The sequence below is a fragment of the Cricetulus griseus genome, chromosome 7 (genome assembly GCF_003668045.3).
Source record: "Cricetulus griseus strain 17A/GY chromosome 7, alternate assembly CriGri-PICRH-1.0, whole genome shotgun sequence".
NCBI classification, from domain to species: Eukaryota; Metazoa; Chordata; class Mammalia; order Rodentia; family Cricetidae; genus Cricetulus; species Cricetulus griseus.
Genome location: NC_048600.1, coordinates 92,988,852 through 93,015,107, shown reverse-complemented (window position 1 = coordinate 93,015,107; position 26,256 = coordinate 92,988,852). Strand labels below are relative to the sequence as shown.

The 26,256-nt window shown below is 39.0% G+C and overlaps 1 protein-coding gene across 6 annotated transcripts in view; it reads right to left on the bottom strand.

Moving 5' to 3' along the window:
- The window catches only part of LOC100770202 (neurofibromin), a 235,751-nt gene that overhangs the window by 9,010 nt on the left and 200,485 nt on the right, over positions 1–26,256 (bottom strand). For 5 of the 6 annotated variants that reach the window (XM_035447928.1, XM_035447929.1, XM_027426533.2 and 2 more), the window contains 14 exons: positions 25,788–25,849; positions 25,537–25,651; positions 24,428–24,529; positions 22,625–22,765; positions 19,923–20,049; positions 17,962–18,093; positions 16,960–17,095; positions 13,750–13,907; positions 9,225–9,347; positions 8,297–8,424; positions 7,851–7,951; positions 5,095–5,237; positions 4,720–4,766; positions 3,221–3,437 (listed from right to left, as the gene is read on the bottom strand). In XM_035447928.1, coding sequence (XP_035303819.1) covers positions 3,221–3,437; positions 4,720–4,766; positions 5,095–5,237; positions 7,851–7,951; positions 8,297–8,424; positions 9,225–9,347; positions 13,750–13,907; positions 16,960–17,095; positions 17,962–18,093; positions 19,923–20,049; positions 22,625–22,765; positions 24,428–24,529; positions 25,537–25,651; positions 25,788–25,849 — 1,732 coding nt within the window. The remainder of the gene's footprint in view (positions 1–3,220; positions 3,438–4,719; positions 4,767–5,094; positions 5,238–7,850; positions 7,952–8,296; positions 8,425–9,224; positions 9,348–13,749; positions 13,908–16,959; positions 17,096–17,961; positions 18,094–19,922; positions 20,050–22,624; positions 22,766–24,427; positions 24,530–25,536; positions 25,652–25,787; positions 25,850–26,256) is intronic. The other variant, XM_027426535.2, reaches the window with a different exon arrangement.

The window sequence follows — 26,256 nt, the reverse complement described above, 5'->3', positions numbered from 1 at the left end:
GCATCTCTCATCTTTAAATGTGTGGAAGCAGGGCCTGTAGACATGGCTCAGAGGTTAAGAGCACTGGCTGCTCTTTCAGATGACCTGGGTTCAATTCCCAGGACCCACATGGCAGCTCTCAACCCTCTGTAACCTCAGTTCCAGAGGCTCCCATGCCCTCTTTTGGTCTCCTCAGGAAATGCATACACATGATACATATACATACATAAGGTCAAATATTCATGTATATTTTTAAAAATTGTAAAAGAAAACTCCAAATGAGAGAGACTGCCTAACACACACTTAAAAAAAAATAAATGTTCACAGCTAGGTGTGGTGGCACTTCAGAGGCTGAAGCAAGAGGACTGCCATTAGATTAAGGCCAGCTAGCGAGCTGCACAAGATGCCAGGGTGAAAGGGGGCATTCAAATGTTTTCTGAATGATGTAAAAATTGATGACACTGTAATAGAGTATATTCAACTACTTCTCAGGAAGTATTAAGTACATATAGTCTATTTATTTTTTAATTTATTTTTATTTTTTATTTTTTGTATTTTAAATATTTAATGATAGGTCCTGGGCTGGCAGAATCTAGTTTTTTTTTTTTTTTTTTTTTTTATTTTAAAGATAGGGTCTCACTCTTGTAGTTCATGTTGGACTCAAATTCAAATCCTGCCTGGGATTCCATACCTTTCTTTTTACCATGAGGATTAAACTTAGGACCTTGTACCACTGAGCTCTACTCCCAACCTTTATCTGGGCCTTTGTAATATTCCTACTCTCTGATATCTAAAGAGGATGTAGGCAGAGGACCTGGAATAAAATTATTACAAAGATTTCAACATCTTTAATCCTAGTACTCAGAAGGGAGAGGCAGATGCATCTCTGAGTTTGAAGCCAGCCCAGTTTATATAGTGAGTCTCAGGCCAGCCTGGGAAAGGTACTCATGTCACATGTTGGGAGCACAGATAGAAAACTATAGCAGCTTCTTAAAGCCCAGTGTGCATGAGAATCACCCTTTCTCATCAGGCTGACTGGGCTCCAGGCTTGGGTTTCACAAAGGAAGCATGGGAGGCTCAAGTACCTGTATCTCTAATATACACTCAAATGACGATGATGCTGGTGTGGTCCTAGAGAATTTAAGTGATGGAGCAAACACACTGGTTATATGGGGAAAAAAGCTGGCAGACTAATATAAAGGGTCACCTGATTGATAAGTAAACCCATAAAGTTAGTTTAAGAATTGAATACATCTGGGCGGTGGTGCACGCCTTTAATCCCAGCATTTGGGGCAACAGAGGCAGGTGGATCTTAGGCTAGCCTTATCTACAGAGTTGAGTTCCAGGACAGCCAGGGATACACAGAGAAATCGTGTCTTGAAAAACCAAACAAAACAAAAATAAGAATTGAATGTAAGTGTTTTACAAAATAGTTTATAATATAGGTTGGGTATAATACTGTCTGATTCTCTAGACTCTTCAAAACTACCATGTAAATGGTAATGTCCATGCAACATGTCGATAACTACAGAGATTCTATTTATAGATCTTGAACATCACAGACTAGTAGTCATGGTTTGATTTGTATAAAGAAAATGCATGCCAACACCTGGCATTTACATTAACTATGTATACTACGTCATTATCACGAATGATCTTTTCAGATAATGGAACTTAACTTAGGTCACTAAAGTAAGGAATCCTTTTTAAACATTTTAACTAACTTAGAAGAAAATCTTTTCAATAGAGCATATGACCCAAACATCAGCTTTTCACCATTACCCAGTGTCCTCACAACTCACAGAGCAGTGTGAATGTTCCATAGTGAGCACTACCTCTAGGGTCAACCAGAGCAAGTGAAGTCATTCCTTCAGACAGGAACGGTGCTTCGAGTGGCACAGGTGCCATTGCTGCCATCTTTTTTCTTCCAGTTCCTCAGGGGCTTTCAGCTATCACTACTCAGTGTATCAACTTCTAAATTTCATTATCTATGATTGCACACACCTTTAATCCTGGCACAGAGAGGCAAAGCAGGCGGATCTCTGTGAGCCTGGTTTGCATAGAGTTCTAGGCCAGCTGAGGCTATAAAGTGAGACCCTGTGTCAAAAATAAATAAATAAAAATAAAAATTCACTGGTTCACTTTTCCCATTTGATCAATCCAATAGTGACCATACAATAAGGATTATAATGGTGGTTTTTTGTTTGTTTGTTTTTTGAGACAGAGTTTCTTTCTCTGTGTAGCTTTGGTGCCTCTCCTGGAACTCACTCTGTAGACCAGGCTCTTCTAAAACTCACAGAGATCCACCTGCCTCTGTCTCCTGAGTGCTGGGATTAATGGCATGCACCACTACTGCCTGGTTTTATAATGGTAGATTTTAAGATTCTCTCTCTCTCTCTCTCTCTCTCTCTCTCTCTCTCTCTCTCTCTCTCTCTCTCTCTCTCTCTCTGTGTGTGTGTGTGTGTGTGTGTGGGGTGTGTGTGTGTGTGCATGCACGCACTTCAGAGACTACAGTTGTAGTATTGTTCCTCAAGCTTACCGTTCTGTGAAACAATGTCTCACTGCCTTGGAAATCACCAAGTAGGCTAGGCTAGCTGGCTAGTCATGCCCAGGTATTCTACCTCCTGGGTGCTGGGATGGGATTACAAGCACATACAACAAGTGGATTTTAAAAATGTGGGTTCTGGGGGATTGAACTCAGTTCCTTAGGCTTTCAAGGAAAGCATTCTACCAATCTAGTTATCTCTACAGCCCCAAGATGCAATTTTTTTGTAAGGAATTTTTTGTTTTGTTTTTTTGGTCCGGTTGTTTACCTAATCCTGGATCTTCAAGCTAGTGTATGGTCTATGGATGACTGACTTGTTGCTACCAGCCCTAAATCAAGGTGACTACTAGACTTTGTAAGTGTGTGTTTTATAGTATGCTACATCAGAGACATGGAAATACTTAGGATAATGTTAGTATATCTGACTAAACAACTACAGTTCTATTCACTTACAGGTAATGTTTGTGCTTTTGGTTCAAACCTATGTGGACACTAAATATCACTCTCTTTTATACAACTTATTGGAAAGCAGACAGCTCTGAAGCGTAACAACATTCAGTTACATAGTAAAGAGATATAAAGTGAACCTCATGAGGAAAAGGAGCAAAATCTGCTATAATCTGACCGCAAGGGAGTTCCTAATGTTGGTATCGTAGTATCATTGCTCAAAGTCACATAAAGATCACATTTACTGACCTGGGGAATGCTGGGAAGTTGCAAGTGAGGTCATGGAATTAGAGAGGTTAAGGTTGGCAGTGATACTAAGCTGGCTCTGCAATGCAGGAGGGTAAGGAGATGTGGGTGTCAGGAGGGACTCCTCACTGGCTTCTTCATCAATTCCAGGCAAGTACGTGTCAATCAAGGCATCAAGAAACTTAACAATAAGCTCAGCATAGTCTGGGATTTGTGTTTGCTGTAATGGAAAATAGGACATTATTTTAGCTCCGTTTTTAAAAAAAATTCCCTTTGAAGCCAAAAAAGGTTAACTGATATCTGGGGCTTAGTTGACTGTTTTGCTTTCTTCCTTTGTTTATATTCTAGACCATTAAAAAGGGGGACTGGAGTAGTATTTAGAGACAACTATTGAACTTACAGCTTGAAACTTTATTTAGCTTCCCCTAAAAGCTTCCAGATGAACCTGCAATTTCTGAAAGCCATGCCCAGGCAGAAAGTTTGCCTCTACAGACAATGCAGTCCTCAGCAATGATGTCTAGCCAGATTCCCAAAGCAGAGAAAGTGGGCAGGGCACCATCAGGCTAGCTGCTACTCAGATCCCCCCAGCGAGGAATGGAGGGTAACAGCTCAGTGGGTGACACCATGCACCTGTTAAAGACTTCGGTAAGACACTTCTGTGACTTCAGGCTCATCTTTTTAGTGACAACCTGTGCATATCAACAGATATTATAAAATAAACTAAATCTAACTCTTAAACTGGAACAAGGTATAGATTTAATACCCTGGTATCTAGGACACTGTGTGTGTGTGGCGGGGGTGTGTGTGTGGGGTGGCTGGGAGTGGGGTGGAAGCCCTGCCTTCAAGGAACTTCAATTATATTAAAAGAGACCACCTACAAAAAAATTAAACACAAATTCATACAGTACACCAATGAATAATGCCAAAGAAAATGAACAGCGAAGCACAAACTCAATATAATAGTTGGATGTAAAACTGTGTCCCTGAGGTAGTTTTAACAGGCATTATGCTCTTTGCTGGTCACAAGACAGGTGTGTGAGTTATTGCCACATGTAGAGGTGTATAGCCGTGGTTCCCAACTTTCCTAATGCTGTGACACTTTACTACAATTCCTCATGTTGTGGTGACCCCCAACCATAAAATAAGTTTGTTGTTATTTGATAACTGTAGTTTTGCTGTTATGAATTATAATATAAATATGTGATGTATCACCCAAAGGGGTCATGACCCCAGGTTGAGAACCACTGGTCTACAGGCAGACAAGTTTTATAGCGGTTTATCACAACCTTCTGAGAAGTCAAGCCTAAATGCAGTATTTTAAAATAAAAACTAATATATCAACATATTAAATGTATTGCCTCCTTTGGAAAAATCTTTGTAAAACAATGTGTTTATTTTGAGATAGTACTTTGGTTTGAGGATAGTGCATGTTCTCAAAAAGGTCACAAATATAGTTAAAGACTCTGGCTTATCCAAAGTTAGAGGAGAATATAATTCCTTACCTTTGAAAAGGGTCCTGCAAACCGCCACAAGCCATTGAAACCAAAACCTGTAAGACAGCAAATGCTACTCTTACAACCAGAAAAATAGCTTTAAATAAACAGAAAGTAAGCTGTATAGCCGACAGACTAAATCTATGCAGATATTTAAGACATTTAAAAGATAACTAAAATGTCTTTAAAATAGGCTTCGTATTTGAATAAAGTGGTCAAGCAGTTATTTTATGGGACACATAGCTAAGAGTCAGAAAATGGCACAAAGGGACAGAAGTATGAAGGAGCCTGTCCTTTATAGAGAATGCTACAGTCAGTGCTTCTGCAAGCCACAGTGCTACAGTGCAGGCTTATCAACCATCCTCTCCTGGTATACTTAATTACTTTGCAGGTAAGATGTTTGGTACTGTGGAGGGGATTCCTCATGGTACACCACACTCTGCACAATTCCATGGATTGGATTTAACAAATTTGGATCTTGGCACAATGACAAGAGGGTATTGATCTTAGAGTCCAACAAATTGTGCCTAAAAAAAAAGTAAACAGAGGAACATTAAATAAAAAGATTTATTGGAAAGCATAATATATATTCCTTAGAACAATGTGGCAAAACTGAAGACAAGTGCTTTTAAGTTTCTAATGCTTTTCTAAATTACCTAGTGAATGAGTGTATGAGAGTGTGTGTACTGCCTTTCATTTTAAGTCTCCAGGGAAACACAATAAAAGCAAACAACTAGTAGTTATCACACAACCATGTCAAACTATACAAAGAATATTTTTCAAGACAGGTATGGTTCTGTTTGCTAGTTTGCACACTCTACCCTCTATATCCTCTGCTGTCTGTTTCTATGTACTTAGAGGGTTAAAATCAAATTTAATATAAACTAGTGCCAAATCACACTGAATTTTGCTAAGGAAAACAAAATTAGTTTGGGAGGGGTAGAATGTGGAACCTTACGAAATCATTTCCAAATCAGCTGCAATCTATTAGTAAAAATATATCCAAAAAAATACCTAGATATATAAAATTCAGAAACTTTAAAATGAGATTAAAAACAACAAATGCTGAATGTTCAATAAGCTACAATCATGTATTCAGGTTTATAAACTAAAGTGTGATTATAGTATCTTTAGTTGTTCCAAGATGTCCAATACCAAGTTCATTCTACTTCCCCTTTCATAGGTATGGGATTCTCCCAAGATTTTCATCACAGCAACGAAACCACTGCCACCCACTTTAACGTGAAAAGCATTAATCTAGCAGAGTACTCCTTAGGACCTGCTCTAGTCCACACCTAATCCATAACCAATTTCTGTAATTCTTACCTCCTAAATGTGATTTTAATTCTACCTCTCCTTATATCCCCGACACTGGCCTCTTGGAATAGTCTCCTTATTACAATCTTTCTGAATCTATTGTTTCTTCCAACTCATTCTCAACATAATACCCAGAGTATATTGACAGAGCAACTCACCACCAAGCAAAGATCTCCCAACAGCTCTGCACTGTACAAAGGGATATAACTCAATATTTAATGATGACATGCACAAAGACTTCAGACAGACCTATGCCTTAGGTCCATCCTTCACCTTGAACTCCCTATTGTTCTGCATTCCACACAACGGCCCTTTTAGTTTTTTTAATTTGCCAACACCTTTCTGTCACAGTTATCAGCTGATATATCCAGGAAGAAGGATTCTCAACTGAAGAACTGTTTCCATCAGAATGATCTGTGAAACATTTTCTCCACTGCTAACTGATATAGAGGGCCCAGCCCACTGTGCATTGTGCCAGCCTTGGGCAGGTGGGCCTGGGATGTGTAAGAAAGGTAACTGAGCAAGCCATAGGCAGCATTTTTCTACGGTCTCTGCTTTAGTTCATGTCCTGGCTTCCCTCAAACACTGGATTCTAACTCTTAAGATGAAATAAAACCTTTCCTCATCAAGTTTCTATTCTATTCTTTTTTTTTTTTTTAAATTTGTTTTATGCACATGAGAGTTTTGCCTCCATGTATGTCTGTGCACCACATGACACCCTGGTGTTCAGAGGCCAGAAAAGGGTATCAAATTCCCTGGAACTGGAGTCACGGACAGATCTGAGGCATCATGTGGGTGTTGGGAATGAAACCAGCATCCTCTGGAAGAGCAGACATGCTTTTGACTGCTGAGCTCTCTCCAGTCCCTTTCCCAAGCTGTTTTGGTCAGTGTTTTATCACAGCAACAGAAATCAAACTAAGCAAATACTTTGAAGTTAAAGTGTTGAGTGTAAAACCAACTTCCTAGTTAAGAGGTCAATTCTGTTTTCACTCAGCTGTGAATAAATACAGCAATTCTATTAAAAAAGAAAACTAAGGGCTAGGAAGATGGCTCAATGGATAAAGGTGACAGCTGTCAATTCTGTTGACCTGAGTTTGATCTCCAGTACCAAAATGTTGGAAGCAGAGTACTGACTTCCCAAAGTTGTCCTTTGACCTCCACATGTGTGCCACAGTAGACATGCATGTGTGCACTAAAATAAGTAAATATTTAAAAGAAAGGATCTGAATACCCCCCCCCCCAAGAAAACTAAGCAGGCTGGTTTAAATATAGCCATCTATCAGTTTGCTCTTGAGAAAACTGTACAATACTCATTAAGATAACCCACTAAAGTAAATCAGTAAGCTTAGGAACAAAAACAAACAAACAAAAAAACCCAAACCAAAACACATGGCTTTAGCCACCATTAAAATATGGATTTTTAAAAAGATTTGTTTTTCTTTTCAATCATGTATATGCGTGTTTGTTTGTGTGTTGGTATGTGAATGTGTGTTCAGTGTTCAGGCCAGAAGAGGGTGCAAGTCCTCTGCAACACCAGTACAGGTTCCTAACTGCTGAGCGATCTCTTCATCCCCACAACTATGGCTTTTGTTTTGGATGCTGGAGATCAACCCTGGGCCCTTGTGCATGCTAAGCATATGTTCTACAGAGCTGTAGTCCCAAACCCTAAAACCACTAACCACCTCTCTCGATGGTTAAAAGTGCCTGTTCCATTCTCCACTCTGTAGGTAGCAGACATCCCTAAAATACACTTCTGACACCTTTACAGAGCACCTAAACACAGACAGACACAGAGGCTAGTACAAACAACAGGAGATACTTACACAACAGGAAACACTTTAGGAAACACAACACTGGCCTCTGCTAGGTATTCATAAAGAATTCGTTGATCAAATTCATCTGTAGTATATTTTACCAGTGTAGCCTGCCAAGATGCAAAAGAAGTAAACATGTTGTGACTGAATCTTTCTATTTAGTGAAGTGAAAACATCTTCCTTTTGTATTTGTAGTATTTAAAGGCCTGCTAAGAGTGGACTGGAATAAGAATTTGAGGGGGGGGAACCCTCAAAAAGGGAAAGTCCTGCCAGGAGTGGTGCTGGTACACACCTTTAATCCCAGTGCTCAGGAGGCAGAGGCAATAGGATCTCTGTGAGTTCAAGGCCAACCTAGTCTACAGAGTGAGTTTCAGAGCAGCCAGGGTTACACAGTGAGACTCTGTCTTGAAAATAAATAAGTAAATAAACAGACAACAAGGGCAGGGATTCCTTACCAGAACAGTAAGAAGCAGTGCTTGGATCTTTGGGTCAGTAAGTACTTCTTCATCCAAAAGAACATTTGATTCAGACACGGAGACTTTCCGCAAATGTGGGTGCTGCTGTGAGGAAATCCTTTGGGTTTCTGCAGTAGGATATAGATTAATGTTATCAGCTATATTAATAGTCTCTACGGTCACTTTACTCAACACATCTTAATGAATTTAATTTTAAATTCAACAGTTCTTTAAACAGACATTTTAATTATCAATATAACTATCATACAGAGTTCTTATGCACTAACATAACTAGTGATCTGCAGTGATATATCGTTTATATACATTTATACATAATTTTATATTATAGATCTTGTGTGTGTGTGTGTGTGTGTGTGTGTGTGTGTGTATATATATATATAATTTTTTTTTTTTTTTTTGAGACATGGTCCCACTATGTAGCTCTGGCTGGCCCAGAACTGTCTATGTAGACGAGGCTGACCTCAAATTCATGGAGATTCCCCTGCCTCTCCTCCAAGTGTAGCCCAGGCAGACTCATTTGGTTTTTTTGTTTATTTTGTTTTAAAACTGAGTCAGGGTTTCTTTATGCAACCCTGACTGTCCTGGAACTCATTGTATAGACCAGGTTGGCCTCAAACCTGGAGATCCGCCTGCTTCTGCCTCCTGGGTGTTGGGATTAAAGACGTGCACACCACTGCCTGGCTCAGATCTCACATCTGTGATCCTCCCGCCTCTGCCCCTTCAACATATTCCACCGGCCAACTACTTTTACTGCCAACTTAAGGGCTATGGAGAACTTATCTTTGGAAGAAGAGTAATGTTCTACATTGTTCCCTAGAGACACAAGGACTGCTGGCAGTGAATGTGCCTTCACTGTGCTCCTCACTGTTCGCAATCATCTGGAGGACTTATCAGCTTTGTTTCTCACCCATTTCATAATCAGTTTCTGCCACTCTTCTCATTTTGGGGGGTGTTGTGATCCCTGATTCCATTTCTTGTCTTTTAGGAGCCTTTGTGTCTGATATCAAGTGATCAAAACTTTTTCTTGTTCCTATAAACAAAAGTTATAGCACATTAAAATTCATTAAGCACAATGTCTACAAACAGTAATATTCTAATCACTCAAGCTTCTTGCAGGGCCTAAAGCGAGCTGAAGCATCCCTGGAGCAGTTTCTAGGGGTCACTCTCTACTCCCTTTTCATGGGTCTGGCCCACAGCTCTCCAGGAAAGAAAGGGGAACCTTTACTAGTCTAAAAAACTACAGATTATATTTACTATTCCGAGGATAAGCCAGACTCCACCAACAAGAGCAAGTACTGGTAACAAATATAGTGGAAAGTACAGGAAAACCAGAACAGCCTCTTCAAGTAAGGAGATTAAGTGGGTGTCAAGAAATAGTCCCTGCAGATGAATGATTTCTGTAACAGGTAAAGTTTGACTTTAATTGTTCAAGATACGTGAGCCCGAAAGTACTAGAGATCAGATACACAAGGAGAGAAGTAAGTGCAGCAAGGAGTCCTGTCTCACACTTGGTCTTGAGTCCCCCAATCATGTATACTGGGAATCTAAATGTCTTTCTCTTATTTTAAGTAGAATTATTTATAACACATTATGTGGGATTTATCTGTCTTTGCCCTTTACACTCAGAGAAAGTCTCTTCTTTCTTGGAGCAGTTCTAAAATACAATGTGGGGCTGAGTATGTAGCTCAGTTGTGGAGTACTTATCTAGCTAGTACAGGACCTCAATTCAATGCTCAGAAAACACACACACAGGAAAAGCAAAAGTTTGTAATGCATGCCTTAAATGAATTCATTTTAAAAGCCAGAATTGAAGCCAATATTGCAAAATCTGACAAGTGATTATTTGACAAGTAAATGTTCTGACCTCATTACTAAGACTAATAAATAATCACAAATATCAAGGCCAAAAGAATCCAGAAGAACCTAGTCCAGCCTCTTCCTTTCATGCAAATAGAAAAAGTCATGGGTGGTTAAGTAGTTATCCTGAGGTCACACTGCTGAGGATGGTGTACAGACCAGGCGGAAAACTCTGATTTTCCTGAAACCCATTAGTGTTTTCTATAGTGCTTGGAGTTAGGTGGTCACGCTATTGATTTTGTCCTACTTTCTCTTTTACTTGTGCTAGTTCCTGGGTGACCTCCTTCTTGTCCTACAGCTCAATTATCTAACTCTTCAAATATTTATCAGTTTGTTTCTGTTTAGTTTTTTTGAGTCAGTTTCTCTATTATGTGGCTCTGGCTGTCTTTGAACATGCTATGTAGACCAGGCTGGCCTTAACTTCATAGAGATCCACCTGCCTCAGCCTCCCAAGTGCTGGGATTAAAGGGGTGCCCCAACACACCAAGCTCTTACTGGTTCTTTAAGGTGAACACATGAGAAATCTTCTTCCAGCTTTGAAATGTAGTGTCACGCTGCTGCTCTCTACAGCTACCCAATGTGCAACAGCAAAGCAGGCCTCCCTCTCCTCCCTAGCCCACCCACCTCTGGTGACCATCATTCTATCCTTAACACTCACGACAGCCACATTTTATCTTGCACATTTGAGTGACATATAGTGCTTGTTTTTGTGTGGCTTATCTAACACAGTAATCTCTCATTCTACCCATGTTGTCACAAATCACAGTATTCCATGTTTTATGGCTTTATTTATAGATATGAATGTAAAATTTTGCTTTATCTATTCATTAGCAGATGGGCACTGAGGTTTCTTTGTTTTCTTTGCTGTTTTGGAAGTCCAGAAATCCACACAGAATGCAGCTATCTCAACAGTGATTTGATTTCCTTTGAATATATATCCAGTAGTGGAAAATGATATCTCCAGCCCAGCCAGTTAAGTGCTATTTAATTAAAATTTTATTTTATTTATCAACAGGGTCCACTATATGTAGCCTGGGCTAGTCAGAGACATGGCATGTGGCCTAGGCAGGCCTCTATTTGTGCTCCTCCTGCTTCTACCTCATGAGAATCACAGGCAGCACAATCATGTCTGATTGGCAGTTTTTGAAGCCAGAAACCTGTAACATCTTTCACAGTCACCTCTCTTCCCACCTGATTCATCAGTGAGGCATGAACTCTTTTCTATCCATTCTCCTTTGAAAATACACCTCACAATAGACAATTTCCCAGAGGTTTGGCCTTAGAATAGCTGGTACTGTTTTTTCCCTGTTAGGTTGCTGAGTCAATCTTATAAATGGTCCCCTTGAAAAGGACCTTTCGCCACACTGTTATCAGGAAAATGTCCTAAAAAAAATCAAAATTATATTTTGTTCCTTCCTTAATTCAATGTCTCTGTTGGAGCCAGGCGGTGGTGGCATGCCTTTAATCCCAGCACTTGTGGTGGGGGTGGGTGGGGCACAGGCAGTGTCACAGGGTGTCTGTGAGTTCGAGATCAGCCAGGTCTACAAGAGCTAGTTCCAGGACAGCCTCCAAAGCCACAGAGAAACCTTGTCTCAGAAAACAATCAAACAAAACCAAACAAAACAATCTCTGTTGGATATATATGATATGATAAGTCCCTCATCACAGCAGTCTTTGTTGTTGTGTTGAGACAGTATCTCTCTACAGAGCCCAGGCTGTTCTGGAACTCACTGTATAGACCAGGCTGGCCTCACAGAGATGCACCTCTGCCTATGTGTGCTGGTGTTAAAACTGAGCCACCACGCCGAGCCATGGCAGAATTTTCATGGCCATGCTGCCCTTTTCCAGCCTCATTTCCCGTGTGATTTTCCTATAACACTCTGGTCTACTGCCAGTTGCTCTCCCACTGTCTTCAACCACCACACTTCCTCTCTTGAATGCACACCCTTACTTATCGTGTCTACCTGGCTACTATGTATTACATCTTAAGATCTGGCTCAAATATTATCTCCTAATTTCCTAAGAGCCTCAGTTTCTTCATCTAACATTACTGCTTTAATGCCATCTGACACATATTGTTGTTATCAGGTGATTTTAAGTCATAGCCAACAAAGGATAATCCCTTCTTTGAAGAATAGAGACCCCAACTTTTCTACCTAGAACACAGTCTGAAGGTATTTAATACCACATGTTCTCTGAGTTAAATTTTCACTTACAACTTCCTTGGTTTGGAAATCCATAATTACAAAATACAAAGTAACCAGGAAACTCCTGGCATTACTGATGACAAAGGATTAGCAGAAAGGAACTCAAACAGAAGGTGTCAGGCCTTTGTAACAATGACTGGCATTTGTTATTTTTCCTTTCAACATTTACTGGAAACTTATTTGTGTTATACTATGTTGTCTGCCTACCAATTTCCTTATGAACATAAACATTTTCACAATACTATCTCAAGATACTAAGTATGTCTGCATGGGTAACTGAAATCCACATTCACAGTCATGGCTGCTAATCATACACTCCAATGTATCTGAGTGACAATTAAAGTGGCAGCCAGTGAAAGGCAAGCACTGACTCACATCTGCTCTGTGGGTCCATCAATGCTCTCTTTCAGGAACTCACTCAGCAGTTACTGGACAAGAGAGAACTCATCTATTTCTCACAGGAATGTTCATAGAACTGAGCAATATTAACTATCAGGAATCACATCTCGGGATGGCAAGATGGCTCCGGGTAAAAAGCACTTGCCTTGAGGGCCTGATAACCTGAGTTCAATGCACAGTACATAAAGGTGGAAGGAGAGAACTGACAAAATAAGGCTATCCTCTAATCTCCACCTAGTGTGTGTGCACAAATAAACATGAATTTCTAAAAGGAATATTCTCCTATTAACTGAAAAATATCTTGCTTTTTTGTTGTTTCAAAGAAAATATAGTGACTGGTTTCAGATCTCAGTGATACATTCTGTTTTCAAAATAATAATTTAGGGAAAGTTACCATTACAGACCCTAGTACAACAATGCTTCCTTTCTTCTAGGCATCTAATCATTTTTCCTTATACTGTCTGCTGCCGCAAAAATCAAAAGCCATAGTACTTAAAATTAGAAAATTAATAACACAGAAATAAAGACCAAACTAAACTTAAAGCTGTTCCAGTCTCATTCTCAAAGATATAGCTGAACTGATCCATCAAAATCCAACTCAAAAGCCACACAAGGGCTGGAGAAATGGCTCAGTAATTAAAAGCATTTGGCAATCTTCCAGAGAACCCAGGTTCAGTTCACAGAAAGCTCACAAATGTTTGTAACTTCACTTACAAGGAATATGATACCCTTCTGGCAACCACGGGCGCCAGGCACACATGTGGTACACATCCATACAAATGTAGGCAAAACACTCATACACATAAAGCAAATAAATGAAATAAAAAAGTCACAAAAGATTTTGTTATATCAAAACAGTAAATACTGACAATCTAAAATAGTTTTAAATAATTCCAAGAGAAAAAGTAGCTAACCATTTCTCATAGTAACAATAATGTAAAAATTTATACAAAATTAAGATAAACAAACCAAGTAATTTCTTTGTGTTGGCTTGAGAAGGCTGTCCCATGTCCAAGCTCATGGATTTCCTGGCTCGGGGACTGGTCTGGCCTACAGATGGGTAGGTAGCTGCAAGGTAGCCTTCTGAACCTTTGGGAGAGGACCACGGCTGGTTCTCCTTTAGTGTCCTGAGAGATTTAAACAATTTAGAAGAACTAATTAACAAGATGACAAATGTAACCAATATTCACTCATTCCTAATAGTTATACCATTTCCTAATGATGGCAATAAATTAATTTGAGGGGGCTGGAGAGATGGCTCAGTTAAGAGCCATGGTTTTTGGGAAGACCTGGGTTCAAGTCCAAGCACCTACATGGTAGCTCACAACCGTCTAATTCCAATTCCAGGGAACCTGGCACCCATAACAAAACACCAATGCACATAAAATTAAAAAAAATTAAAAAATACAAAATTTTGCCCGGTGGTGGTATTCGCCTTTAATCCTAGCACTCAGGAGGCAGAGGCAGGTGGATCACTGTTAGTTTGAGGCCAGCCTGGTCTCCAGGACAACAAACTCCAAAGCTACACAGAGAAACCCTGTCTCAGAAAACTGGAAAAAAAAAATCTGAAAACTTCATTTCAAAGTGCTAGAGGACACAAACAAACAAACAAACAAAAAAGACAAGTTCCTATTAAGTTGCCCAGGTTGGCTCAGAACTTGCTAATCCTTAGTTTCCAGAATGGTAGCATTACAGTTATGTTCCATTATAGCTGGCTTCTAGGGTACAACTCCTAAGAAGTGTCAATATTACATAGGAAGAGCTATAATGCATAATTTTGTTATTTTTTTTCTCTTCTGCAGTACATGGATTGATTCCAGAACATGCATGGCAAGTGTTCTAAATCCCGAATTACTTATATACGTATTTATTGATTGAGATAGGCTTTCATGTAGCCAGGCTGACCTGAAACTTGCTATGAAGCCAAGGATGACACTGAACTGATTTTCCCAAGTGCTGAGATGACAGGTCTGTGCTACCAGTCAGCTTTCTGCAGCCCTGGGGATTATGCATATTAGAAAAGAATTCTTTACCAACAAAGCTATCTCTAGCCTCTATTTTGTTTGTTTTTGAAACAGGGACTTATGTAGCCAAGGCTGGCATTAAACTTGCTATATGGCTAAGGATGACCTTGAATTCCTGATCCTCCTGCCTCTATCTTCTAAGTGTTGGGACAATAGGTATTTGCCACCGTACATGGCTCCAAACTTTTCAATTTAACACATAAAAATGATGTATTTCCACTGTGTGCAACATGTTTTAAAATGTACACATGTGGAATGCCTAAGATATGCTAATTCAGAACATGTATTACCCTATGCATTTGTCATTTATTGTGGCGAAAACACTTAACATCTTTTTCCTTAGCACTTTTCAAATATATAATACATTGTCATTAACTGATGTTGAAGTAATAGATCTCTTGAACTTACTGCACTGAATTCTATTCTACACACCACCCCCCACTCCAGTTTTTTGAGATAGGATTTCTCTGTGTAACAGTCCGGGCTGTCTTACAACTCACTTTGTAGACCAGGCTGACCTCGAATTCACAGAGATCTGCCTGCTTCTACTTCTGGGATTAAAGATGTGTGCCACCACTGCCAAGCTTGCATTGAATTTTATAATCAGGGAAAATAAAATCTAAATAAGTAATTGTATTATTACATCATTTAACAAAACAATAAAATTAAGTTTGAGAATTAAGTTTTCCCAAATACAGACAATTAAGTTACTTTTTCCTTTCAATAATGAAAAGAAGGGTCCAAGAAATAAACTCATGAGAATGACTGAAGAAATAAGGCTACTGAATGCTATCCATTGGGAAAAAATACATACAATGTTGAAATATCAGTTAAGTGCTGGGGAAGTCTTTTTACAATCAAAAAGGAAGATCTTGGTAAGTTTAATGACAACATCTCTCAAAGATTATTTTCCTATGTTCAACACTGTATTCAAACTTTAATTATATTTTGTTTCATTCATATTATAGAATAATCCCCCCATAGCAGTTATAATGGGGGAAAAAAACCTACACAAAGCCACACATAATAGTAGATATAATTTTATGATCCTATCATATAAACCTACATTATAGAAACTGGGTGTGATGGTAAATGCCTTTAACCCTGGCACTTGGGGGAGGCAGATCTCTGTAACTTCAAGGTCAGCCTACTCTACATACTGAGTTCCAGACCAGCCAAGGATACATAGTCAGACCTTGTATCAAAGCAACAACAATAAAACTACACTACAGAAAGGCTTTAATGTTAATGAAATTAGTAAACTGTGAATGCAAACGTTCTTACCCATCTATATCACTTTTTGTTTTGTTTTTTTTTTTCAAAACAGGGTTTTCTCTGTATTGCTTTGGAGGTTGTCCTGGAACTCTATCTGTAGACCAGAAAGACCTCGAACTCACAGATATCTGCCTGCCTCTGCCTCATGAGTGCTGGGATCAAAGGTGTGTGCCACCAACACTCTGCCCTATATCACTTTAAAAAAAACATTTTATTTATTTCATGTGTATGAGTGTTTTGCATGCATGTATGTATATTTGCCATGTGTGTGTGTCCCACTGTGGTGAAAAGGGGGTGTCATATCCTCTGCAACTTCAGCTACAGATGGCTGTGAGCAACCATGTGGGTGCTGAGAACTGAACCCACTTTCTCTCTTCGAGAATACAAGTGCTGGGCTGGAGAGAGAGCTCAGAGGTTAAGAGTACTGGCTGCTCTTCCAGAGGTCTTAAGTTCAATTCCCAGAAGATCACAACCATCTTCTTCTTCTTCTTCTTCTTCTTTTTTTTCTTGGTTTCTGGAGAGAGGGTTTCTCTGTATTGCTTTGGAGCCTGTCCTGGAACTCACTCTGTAGACCAGGCTGGTCTCGAACTCAGAGATCCACCTGTCTCTGCCTCCCCAGTGCTGGGATTAAAGGTGTGCGCCACCAACACCTGGTCTGATCACAATCATCTTTAATGAGATCTGGTGCCTTCTTCTGGCCTGCAGAGGCACATGCCCATATAAAATACCATGCATCTGTAGAGGAAGCTTTGATCTCTACACTTCCTAGATTATCTTGAGCTGCCACTCTGCTCCCTTCTAGACTACTTTGCTGATAGTCTATCACATGGAAATTGAAGCCTGACTATAATTATTTAATTATGTTACCATGTCCACTTACCTATAGCTAGGATCACCATGAAGAATGGGGTATGTATCCATAGGAACATTTTCCATTGAAATATCAGTAAGAAGAAGGGACTTCCTATGCTTGAGGCTACAGCGACTTCGAACCTCTTCGGACACTGTGAGTAGAGCTGACAGGAAAAGGAAAAGCAGGTAAGAAACACAATTATGACCTAAAACAGGATTCATTTCTCCCAAACTTAAGAGGTTATCACTATTACAAGTACACATAAAAAGACTCGGAGAGTGAAGTATATAAACATGCAGGAGAGACTTATCCTCAAAAGTTTATAGTCTGTATAAAACATGAAACACACAAAGAAATTTAACAAATACCTTACTTTCTCAAGCACTTGATTGCCTATTTGGTTTCAATACTCTCAAAAAGCAGACAGGGTATGTATCTGAAATGTACTCATAAAAATATTCTGGGATGTAAAATGGTTTGTTCAAGGCTACATGTTTGAAACAAAAAAAATTGGCAAAATGAAAATCTGCTAAAGTGAGAATGGACATCTTCCATCAAGCTACATTGTCTGAGTAGAATACAGTAAATATCAGATAAGACATAATTAGACAGTTTAGTAAATGTTGGGGATGGGACAGGCATCCCAGGTAAAATAGCACAAAGAATGAATATTAAAGAGGCAGAAAACCATACAGGAGACAGCAAGTAGATTGGTTTGAAATAGCCTGTCCATTTGGAGAGGCTATAAAAGACATGCTCATGAAATTTGGATAGAGGATGGAATAGAAGGCTATGAAGGCCTGGGATGACAGGCGGAGGCAATTCAATTTTAGAACATTTCAGATCCCAATGAAAATTCTTTCATAATCAAAAACGTTTTGGCAAAACCTTTACAATTTCAAATACCAAAGGACTGAACTGTGAATGCTCTTTTTGGTCAAAGACCTAGCTGCAAAGACCTAAGCTAGGCATTGATGATCCTAAGACAATGATACAATTAGACTAATTTTGTCAATTTTGTGCTTTTACCTGCTAAGTAAGCCACACTCTGTGTATTCACCTCAAATTTGTCACAATTTCTATGTTTGTTAACAAGAGTTAGTAGTGTATGCAAAATTCTGACTGTTCTTGCAACAATGGCAGGTGAAGGATGCCTGTACCCTATAAAAAGAAAAAAACAAATAACAAGTTAACGTAGTCCATGAACAAATGTTTGAGTTCTTATGCTGTGACAAGTAGCTACTAGAAAAGGAAAATTCCTGCCATCCAAGAATAGCCATTTGTGAAGGTAAAACACAAAAATGTGAAGCTAATTATTCATAAAATTAAATACCCCGAATGTATAAAAGAGGATGTTGTCTGAAACTCTAAAGGGGGGGCGTTAGGAAACTTGAAGGGATTATTGACTTTTCATTTCCTAAAGAAGCACAGGGGTTAGAAATACAAACAAAACTAAGCATTAGAATTCCCCTTGAGATTTCATTTGAAATAAGGGCTCTATTACTTAAAAAGTATTTCTCCTTTGAGGCTGGAGCAATGACTCAACAGTTATGAGCACTGGTTGCTCGTACAGAGGACTAGAGCTTGGTTCCCACGACCCACAAAGTGGCTCACAACCACCTATACTTCCAGTTCTAGGGGACCCAGTGTGTCTTCTGGCCACCCGAGGTAACAAAAGGTGCTACACATACATGCACACAGGCAAAACACTCAAAACACATAAATTAAAAATAAACAAATCTTTAAAAATTATTTCTTCTAATTTTCAAAAGGTAACAGGTGTTTTCCCAACCATCTGTACTCTTATTTGCACACAAGATGTGTGGATATCCTGGAGGCACAATGCTGGCCTTTCAAATGTAGTGCCCTGAGATTCACACCTAGCATGATTTACAATATGGCATACAAAGTACTTACTATACATTTTCTAACAGAAGAAGCAGTATACCATGTAACTGCAGTTGAATTTTCAAACCAAGAGTATTTATATATGTGTAGTAATGTTGCCTCTATTCTTAGCATCCTTCACATGTCCCCAATAATCAGAAAGTTACCTTTTGTGATATAAAAAAATAAAGCACTCTTGTGAAAAAAAAATATTTCTTCTTTTTCTTTTTTCCTTCAAACAAGAAGGTTTGGGTTTTTGGTTTTGTTTTTTGAGACAGGGTCTCACTATGTAGCTCTGGACTAGGCTGGCCTCAAACTGACAGACATCTACCTGCCTGTCTCCCAAGTGCTGGGATTAAAGTTGTATACCACCATGCCTAGCTTAACATATATTTATTTTATAAAAACTGCCCACCTTAAAAGTGGATGGCCACAAAGCTATGAAGTCAACAATGAGGAGCTAAAGCCTAGGTAAGAAAGTGAATTAGCTCTAGTCTAGCTTGTGGAAATGGTTGGCTAATAAATGAAATCTGGAGGAGCAGTACCAGAATGGTGAGGCTCTAAGGTACATAGTACATAGTACTATGAGTACTTGTACATAGTACAAGAGTGCTGAAAGAGAACATACTAGAAACAAGTTGAAGAGTACCTATGATCATATCTGAACATAATGCACACTAAAATGGAAATCCCTTTATTCCTTGGCAATGCATGAGACTGAAACCATGACCTTGGACAAAAGTTCTACAACTGAGCTTATCCCTAAGCCTTCTGGGATTAAATCTGTACAATAACATTCTGTAATATACATATATGAAATAACATAAACATGCAGTGTACTATTAACCAGTAACACAGCAATTAAGTGCTCAGTACTAAGGAATTTTACTATCAATTATTTTGTTCTTTTAAGATCTGATATGGAAATTAGGTTCAAGTTAAATATTTACTAATTGAAACAACTCAAGCAGATATGATTTTCATTTTAAAGTAAAACATGCGGGCTAGATTACCTCAATTTATCTTAAGTAATCAATTTCTTTTAGTTTTTTCTGGCTTCTGGATACTATTTCATGAAGCATTCTGACAAAAGGAATCTTTACCTTTTAAGAGGTGTCCAACTAGTGCAAAGTTAAAGTTAGAGTTGAAATTGAGTCCAACAAAGTGATCCATTTGCTTGCAGTGCCATTCTAGAGGGTTCCGGATTGCCATGAATACTTCTTCTGGACTCTATTAAAGACAATCAGGACCGTTGATGGAGTTCACACACAAGTTTCCCGTTTTGTTTTCCAGTACTCAGACACTTGGTTTTAAAATCTTTTATTTGTGTTGAAAAGCTACGACACGCTAAGTAAATCTTTCAGTTTCAGAGAAATTTCTAGTTAACAGAGACCCCCATAAGAACATTTAGGGTACTATAAATGTAAGATAGTCAGAAGATAGGTAATAAGACAGTGGAAAACTCAAATTGCTTTGCTTTACAACACATGATCTGTATGTGTGTCATGGTGTGCTTAATTGGGGTACTAGGGATTAAACTCAGGACTTTGTGCATGTTAGGCAAGCACTCTACCACTGGGCTACATCTGCAGCCCCAGGATACACAATTTCAAGCTATTATTTTATTTTTTGGTTTTGGTCTTTGGAAATAGAATCCCATCTATATCAGGCTGACCTGGAACCTGCTATGTAGCAAAGGCTGGCTAATACCTTCTATCTCTACTTCTCAAGTGCTAAGAATATAGCCATCAGCCACAATGCCCGGCTACTTTTGACTGCTAACTGCTATCAAACTCACACAGAGATTCACTATATTGCCTGTGTAGGTTTAAAACTTCTGCCGTAGCCTCTAGGGTAGCAGGACCTAGAGGCATGCACTATTACCCTGACTCTACCATCCCAGAGAACATTCTGGTGATCTCAATAAAGCTTTAGTACTTTGGGGTAGTTGTCAAGATTAGTCTCTACTTCTGTGATGTTCCAGAAGTGAAATGACAAAGCTGGGGCTGATGAGATGGCTCAGTGGTTAAGGGTGCTGGCTACCAAGTTGGATCACCTGAGTTCTATCCTTGGAATGCACATGGTAGGAGAGATGACTCCCACAAGTTGTTCTCTGATCTCAATACATACTGTGACATTCATTCATCCCAACAAACAAATACATGTGAAAGAAAGAAAATGGCAAGGTGACGCTTTAAAGACATCTATTTTATCTATACATATTCTTAGAATACAAACAGCCAATAGCTAGTCACTACTGGAAACCACCATTATCTCAAGACAAGTCTAGAGCAGAATAATGAAGTTAGTTTCTTTACTCCTTTCCTTTTTGTGAACAGAGGTCTGACTGAAAAAACTTCAAGGTGTCTTCTACCTATCACTTTGTTTTCCATACTTCCTAGACTTCCATCTGTTTTGGGTCTATACCACATTATACACACTGAACAAGTACTTTAGACCAGGTATATTCATATTTAGGTCACATTCTGCTTCCCCATAGCTGCTCAGTTCATTTCACTTAGAGGCAATTTCCAAACATAAATGCATGAGCATGTAATCTCTCTCTCTCTCTCTCTCTCTCTCTCTCTCTCTCTCTCTCTCTCTCTCTCTCTCTCTCTCTCTCTCTCTGGTTTTTCAAGACAGGGTTTCTCTGTGGTTTGGAGGCTGTCCTGGAACTTGCTCTGTAGACCAGGCTGGTCTCTAACTCGCAGAGATCCATCTGCCTCTGCCCCCTGAGAGCTGGGACTAAAGGCATGCGCCACTACCGCCCGGCCTTCTCTTTTCTCTTAGGTTGTTTCTATTTTTCTCCAAAACAAAAGGATTATAATTTTGCACTGGCTTTGAAACAATATTTTTCATTTATTTAGTGCATGCAAGCTTCTACTATGTCACTGTGTAAGTCCTGGGAATTGAACTTGGGTTGTCAGGCTTGGTGGTAAGTACCTCTACTTGCTAAGCCATATCACTAACCCAATTTTGTACTACTTAATTTTATCCTCTATACTCTGAGCCAAAATCCAACCCCTATCTAGGTTGATAAATGTGAAGGGGGCTGTTAATGGTATACTTTAAAATGAGATTAGGCAAAATGGGGAAAAAAACTAGTAAAATTAAGCACCCAAAACTTCTCTTTAGATTCTCCAACTTCCATATCTGTTACTAATTGTACAGATTTTTCTTCAAGTATATTTTTTCAATAAAAGTAAGTTTTCTTATTGAATAACTGAAAAATAGAGTCTAATACATATTATAAATAAAAATAAATAGGGAGGGATGGAGAATGGAAGTCAGCAATAATGAATGCACAGGCCTTGGTGTAGTAGCTATGATAACTCCTCAGTACTACTCTAAAATTAAGAAAAAATGTCTTTACTTATTTTATGTCCATGGGTGTTTTTCTTCCATGCATGTTTGTGCATCATGTGGGTGCAGTGCAGAGGAGGCCACAGAGGACACTGGATTCCTGGGACTGGAGTTGGAGACGGTTGTGAGCTGCCATGTGGGTGCTGCCATGTGAGCTGCCATGTGGGTGCTGCCAAGCAGACAATGCTCCCAACTGCTGAGCCATCTTTCCAGCCCTACTTATTACTATTCTAACCACTAAGAGCAGAGCATATTGTTTTGGCTATTTTTATAAAGGAAAATGGATTAAATAGTTTTAGTGACCTATTAAGGAACTATACTTACAATAAATGCATTAAACTGATATTTAAATATGATTATTTCAATTTCTAGAGAACCATAGAGGAGAAGGAAAAGAAGACTCACTGTGAGCAATGTGAAACTCAGAGGAAAGCCCACTCACCTTGTCATTGAATATCCGGAGACTATCTAAGGTGTGCAGGTTTTGTTCCAGAAGTGCAGTGCCTGCTGAATACAAGTTGACTTCATCCAACTGCAACACAGCCACAGCAACCCAAAAGAGGGCTCTGTGCAGAGGTGAGTCCTGGCAAAGGAGATACATTCCACATCAGTGTGGCAAACCAAGTAATAATCTATGCATGCTGCAGCATAACACAAAGCAGGCTACCTCACCAAACTCCTGTGTGTTTTTTTCTCCTTTGGGGAACATGAACAGACAGATAAACACTTGGTCCCCTCCATGTGTCTAATTAAAAATATCATCAGCGAGTCTAAGAAACTGAGCTTCCTCTGGGATTTCTCCTAATTCTGGATGCCAAATCCAGTCCCCAAAGTTTGCTGACTCTTCTTCTACAGTCTTCTCTGACACCAGCCACTGCTTTGTTAGCACTGCAGACAGAACCCAAGCTAACCTTCCTGCAGCCTGCATTTCCTCTCTTCTCTGATCTACTACTGTGCACTTTGAGCCACCCATGTCCTGCTGTTATCATACTGTCTACAAGGTTTATTTTTTGTTTGTTTGTTTTTGAGACAGGGTTTCTCGGTGTAGCCTTGGCTATTCTGGACCTAGCTCTGTATACCAGGCTGGCCTTGAACTCACAGAGATCTGCCTGCCTCTGCTTCCCAAGTGCTGCGACTAAAGTTGTGGGTCACCAACGCCCGGCCATACTGTCTATTAGGAATTGATAATTTCCAAACTCCTTTCTGAAGACCATTGAATTTAGATTAATTCTACCCAATCTTTACAATTTTCTCTATCAACTCTACTAGAATGGTCTATCCACCACTCTACTGTCTTACTTATTTCTAATTCCAATTAGACTCTACCCTTTCAACTTTTCATTCTTAATAGTATAAACTCTTTTTTTTTAAACTAGTATCAACTCTTACTCATATGTATTCCATCTTTCCTTCATTCCCCTTCCCATCTTTCAGTGGAGATGAAAGCAGGGTCTTATACATGCTAAAAAGTGCTATACCTTCAATTACGCCCCTAGCCCAGGATACAAACTCTTTTTGATGACCAGGTATATTTCTCCTGGCTTTGTATTCTCTACAGTGTAACCATTAATTAACATTAAGTCATAGTTTACTGACTTCATTTGTCCAGTTCTCTATTAAGTTTATTATATCTCTAAGCACTACCAGATAAACAGAAGATGCTCAATGAAGACTTTATTAGATAAAAGAATTAAGAATTTATACCTATCTTTTTTAGTACCAAAGAGAAAAAAATATATCACAAACACAAAATCCCAGGAGAAAAGAGGCACTATATTAACTCTTCCTCTATCACAAACTCTTGTGACAGAGGCTCCACTTTGCCTATAGTTCCTTCTTTACAACCTCTTTTCAACCTATCTGCCTATTTTCTTTTTCCTTTCTTCCTCCCCACTCTTCCTCCCTTCCTTTCCTTCTCCCCCAACCCTTCCTTTCTTTCTTTTTGAAACAAGTATTCTCTATGTAACCATGGCTATCCTGGAATTTGCTATGTAGACCAGGCTGGCCACATGCTCAGAGATTAACCTGCCTCTACTTCATGAGTGCTGTGACTAAAGGTGCAGGCCACCATGCTAGGCCAACCTATCTTATTTTCTAACTCTTATGACAAGAGATTCTGCTTTGACTATAATTTCTTCTTTCTAACATCTTTTCAACCCATCTTATTTTTCAAACTCTGTATGAGAAAAATGCACACAGTAACAATACCCAAAATGAATAAATTCATGGTCAATACAATAATTACCTTATTAAGAAGTGGCTGTAATTTTGTTAGAGCTATTACTGTAGCTTCTATCAGAACTTGACTGTTGTAAGTATCAGGCCCTTTTAAGCAACTTTCAAGTGCCTTTTAAGAAAACAAAAATCTTTATTTTACTTTTCAGTGAAATAAAACATCAGCTCCTACAATGAATCTCAGATTTAGCTGAGAAACATTTAGGTATCTGACAAGTAGTTTATATGACAAACAATTTCTAATAATGGTGAACATTCTATAACTAGTTTCTTATTTTAAAAATATTCCTATTATCACATTCTATTAAGGAGGACATCACTACATTATTTACAAATTATGTAGCTTTATATAAGGCTATAAGGTTTTAGAAACATAGAATATTAGATGTACCTGATTAGAAAAAGAGTCAGAGATTCTTTTTAAAAGATATTATCTTTTTTGTTATTTTTGAGACAGGTTCTCTCTATTACGTAGCACTGGCTGTCCTGAAACTCACTATGTAGATCAGGGTAGCCTCAAACTCACATAAATCCACCTGCCTCTGTATCCAGAGTGCTGGGGTTAAAGGCGTGCTCCACCATGTTGAACTTACAGGTATTTTTTTTTAATTATTAATTTATTAGGTATACAGTGTTCTTTCTGCATGTGTCCCTGCAGACCAGAGGAGGGCACCAGATCTCATTATAGATGGTTGTGAACCACCATCTGGTTGTTGGGAATTGAACTCAGGACTTCTGGAAGAGCAGCCAGTGCTCTTAATCTCTGAGCCATCTCTCCAGCCCCTACAGGTATTTTCTTTAGACAAGATTTCATCACTTCAAATAATTACAGTAAGGAAAAAATTGTTTAAAAACATATAATTAAATTTTTTGTTTGTTTGTATTGTTTTTCGATACAGGATTTCACTGTGTAACAGCCCTGGCTGTTCTAGAATTCACTCTGTAGACGAGGGTGGCCTCCAACTCACAGAGATCCACCTGCCTCTGCCTCCCAAGTGCTGGGATTAAAGGCATGAGCCATCACCATTTGGCAGTTAATTACATTTGAATTGTTTTTAAAAACTGAAAGCTATACTTTGTAATTTGGGAAAAAATCTTTAGGAAAGGTAGAGTAAGTACCTTGCTAAGAATTCGGATGATCTGCTTTATCTGCCCATGAGATACGCGCTTGCTTATGCAGCCAAACACCACAAGAGCTCTTGGCTGCAGGGATGGGTTGTACTGGAATGCAAACCTGCAATCAAAAGAGCCACAGAACTGATGAAAGCCTCTGTGTCTGTGCACACAGTGAGTACAGGACTGACTATGCTGCAACAGCTACTCTCAACAATATACACACTTCTACAATTTACATTTGACTGAGGACACACCTTTGTGCTAGCTCTGTCCACTGATCCAGCCACTTGCACGTTGGAATATCTCTCATACATGCCTGAAAAACAGGATATTCTGAATATATGTGTACGTAAATGTTTCTACAAATAGTTAATGTTCATCATGCCATTAAGTGATATTTGTTATTAAAAACAAAAACAAAACAAAACAAAAAAAACCACATTCCAGGGACTGGAGAGATGGCTCAGCAATTAAGAGTACTTGTTCTTGAAGAGGAAATAGGTTGTGTTCCCAGAATCCACAAAGTGGTTTATAACCATCCATAATTCCAGTTCTAGGGAATTTGATGTCCTCCTCTTCTGAACTCCTTTTCTGACCCTTGGGCACCAGGCACACATGTGGTGCACATACATACATGCAGGCAAAACATTCATACACACAAAGTAAAATAAATCTAATTTTAAAAATGGACACATTCTAAAGAAATATGTTAAGTTCTATGTG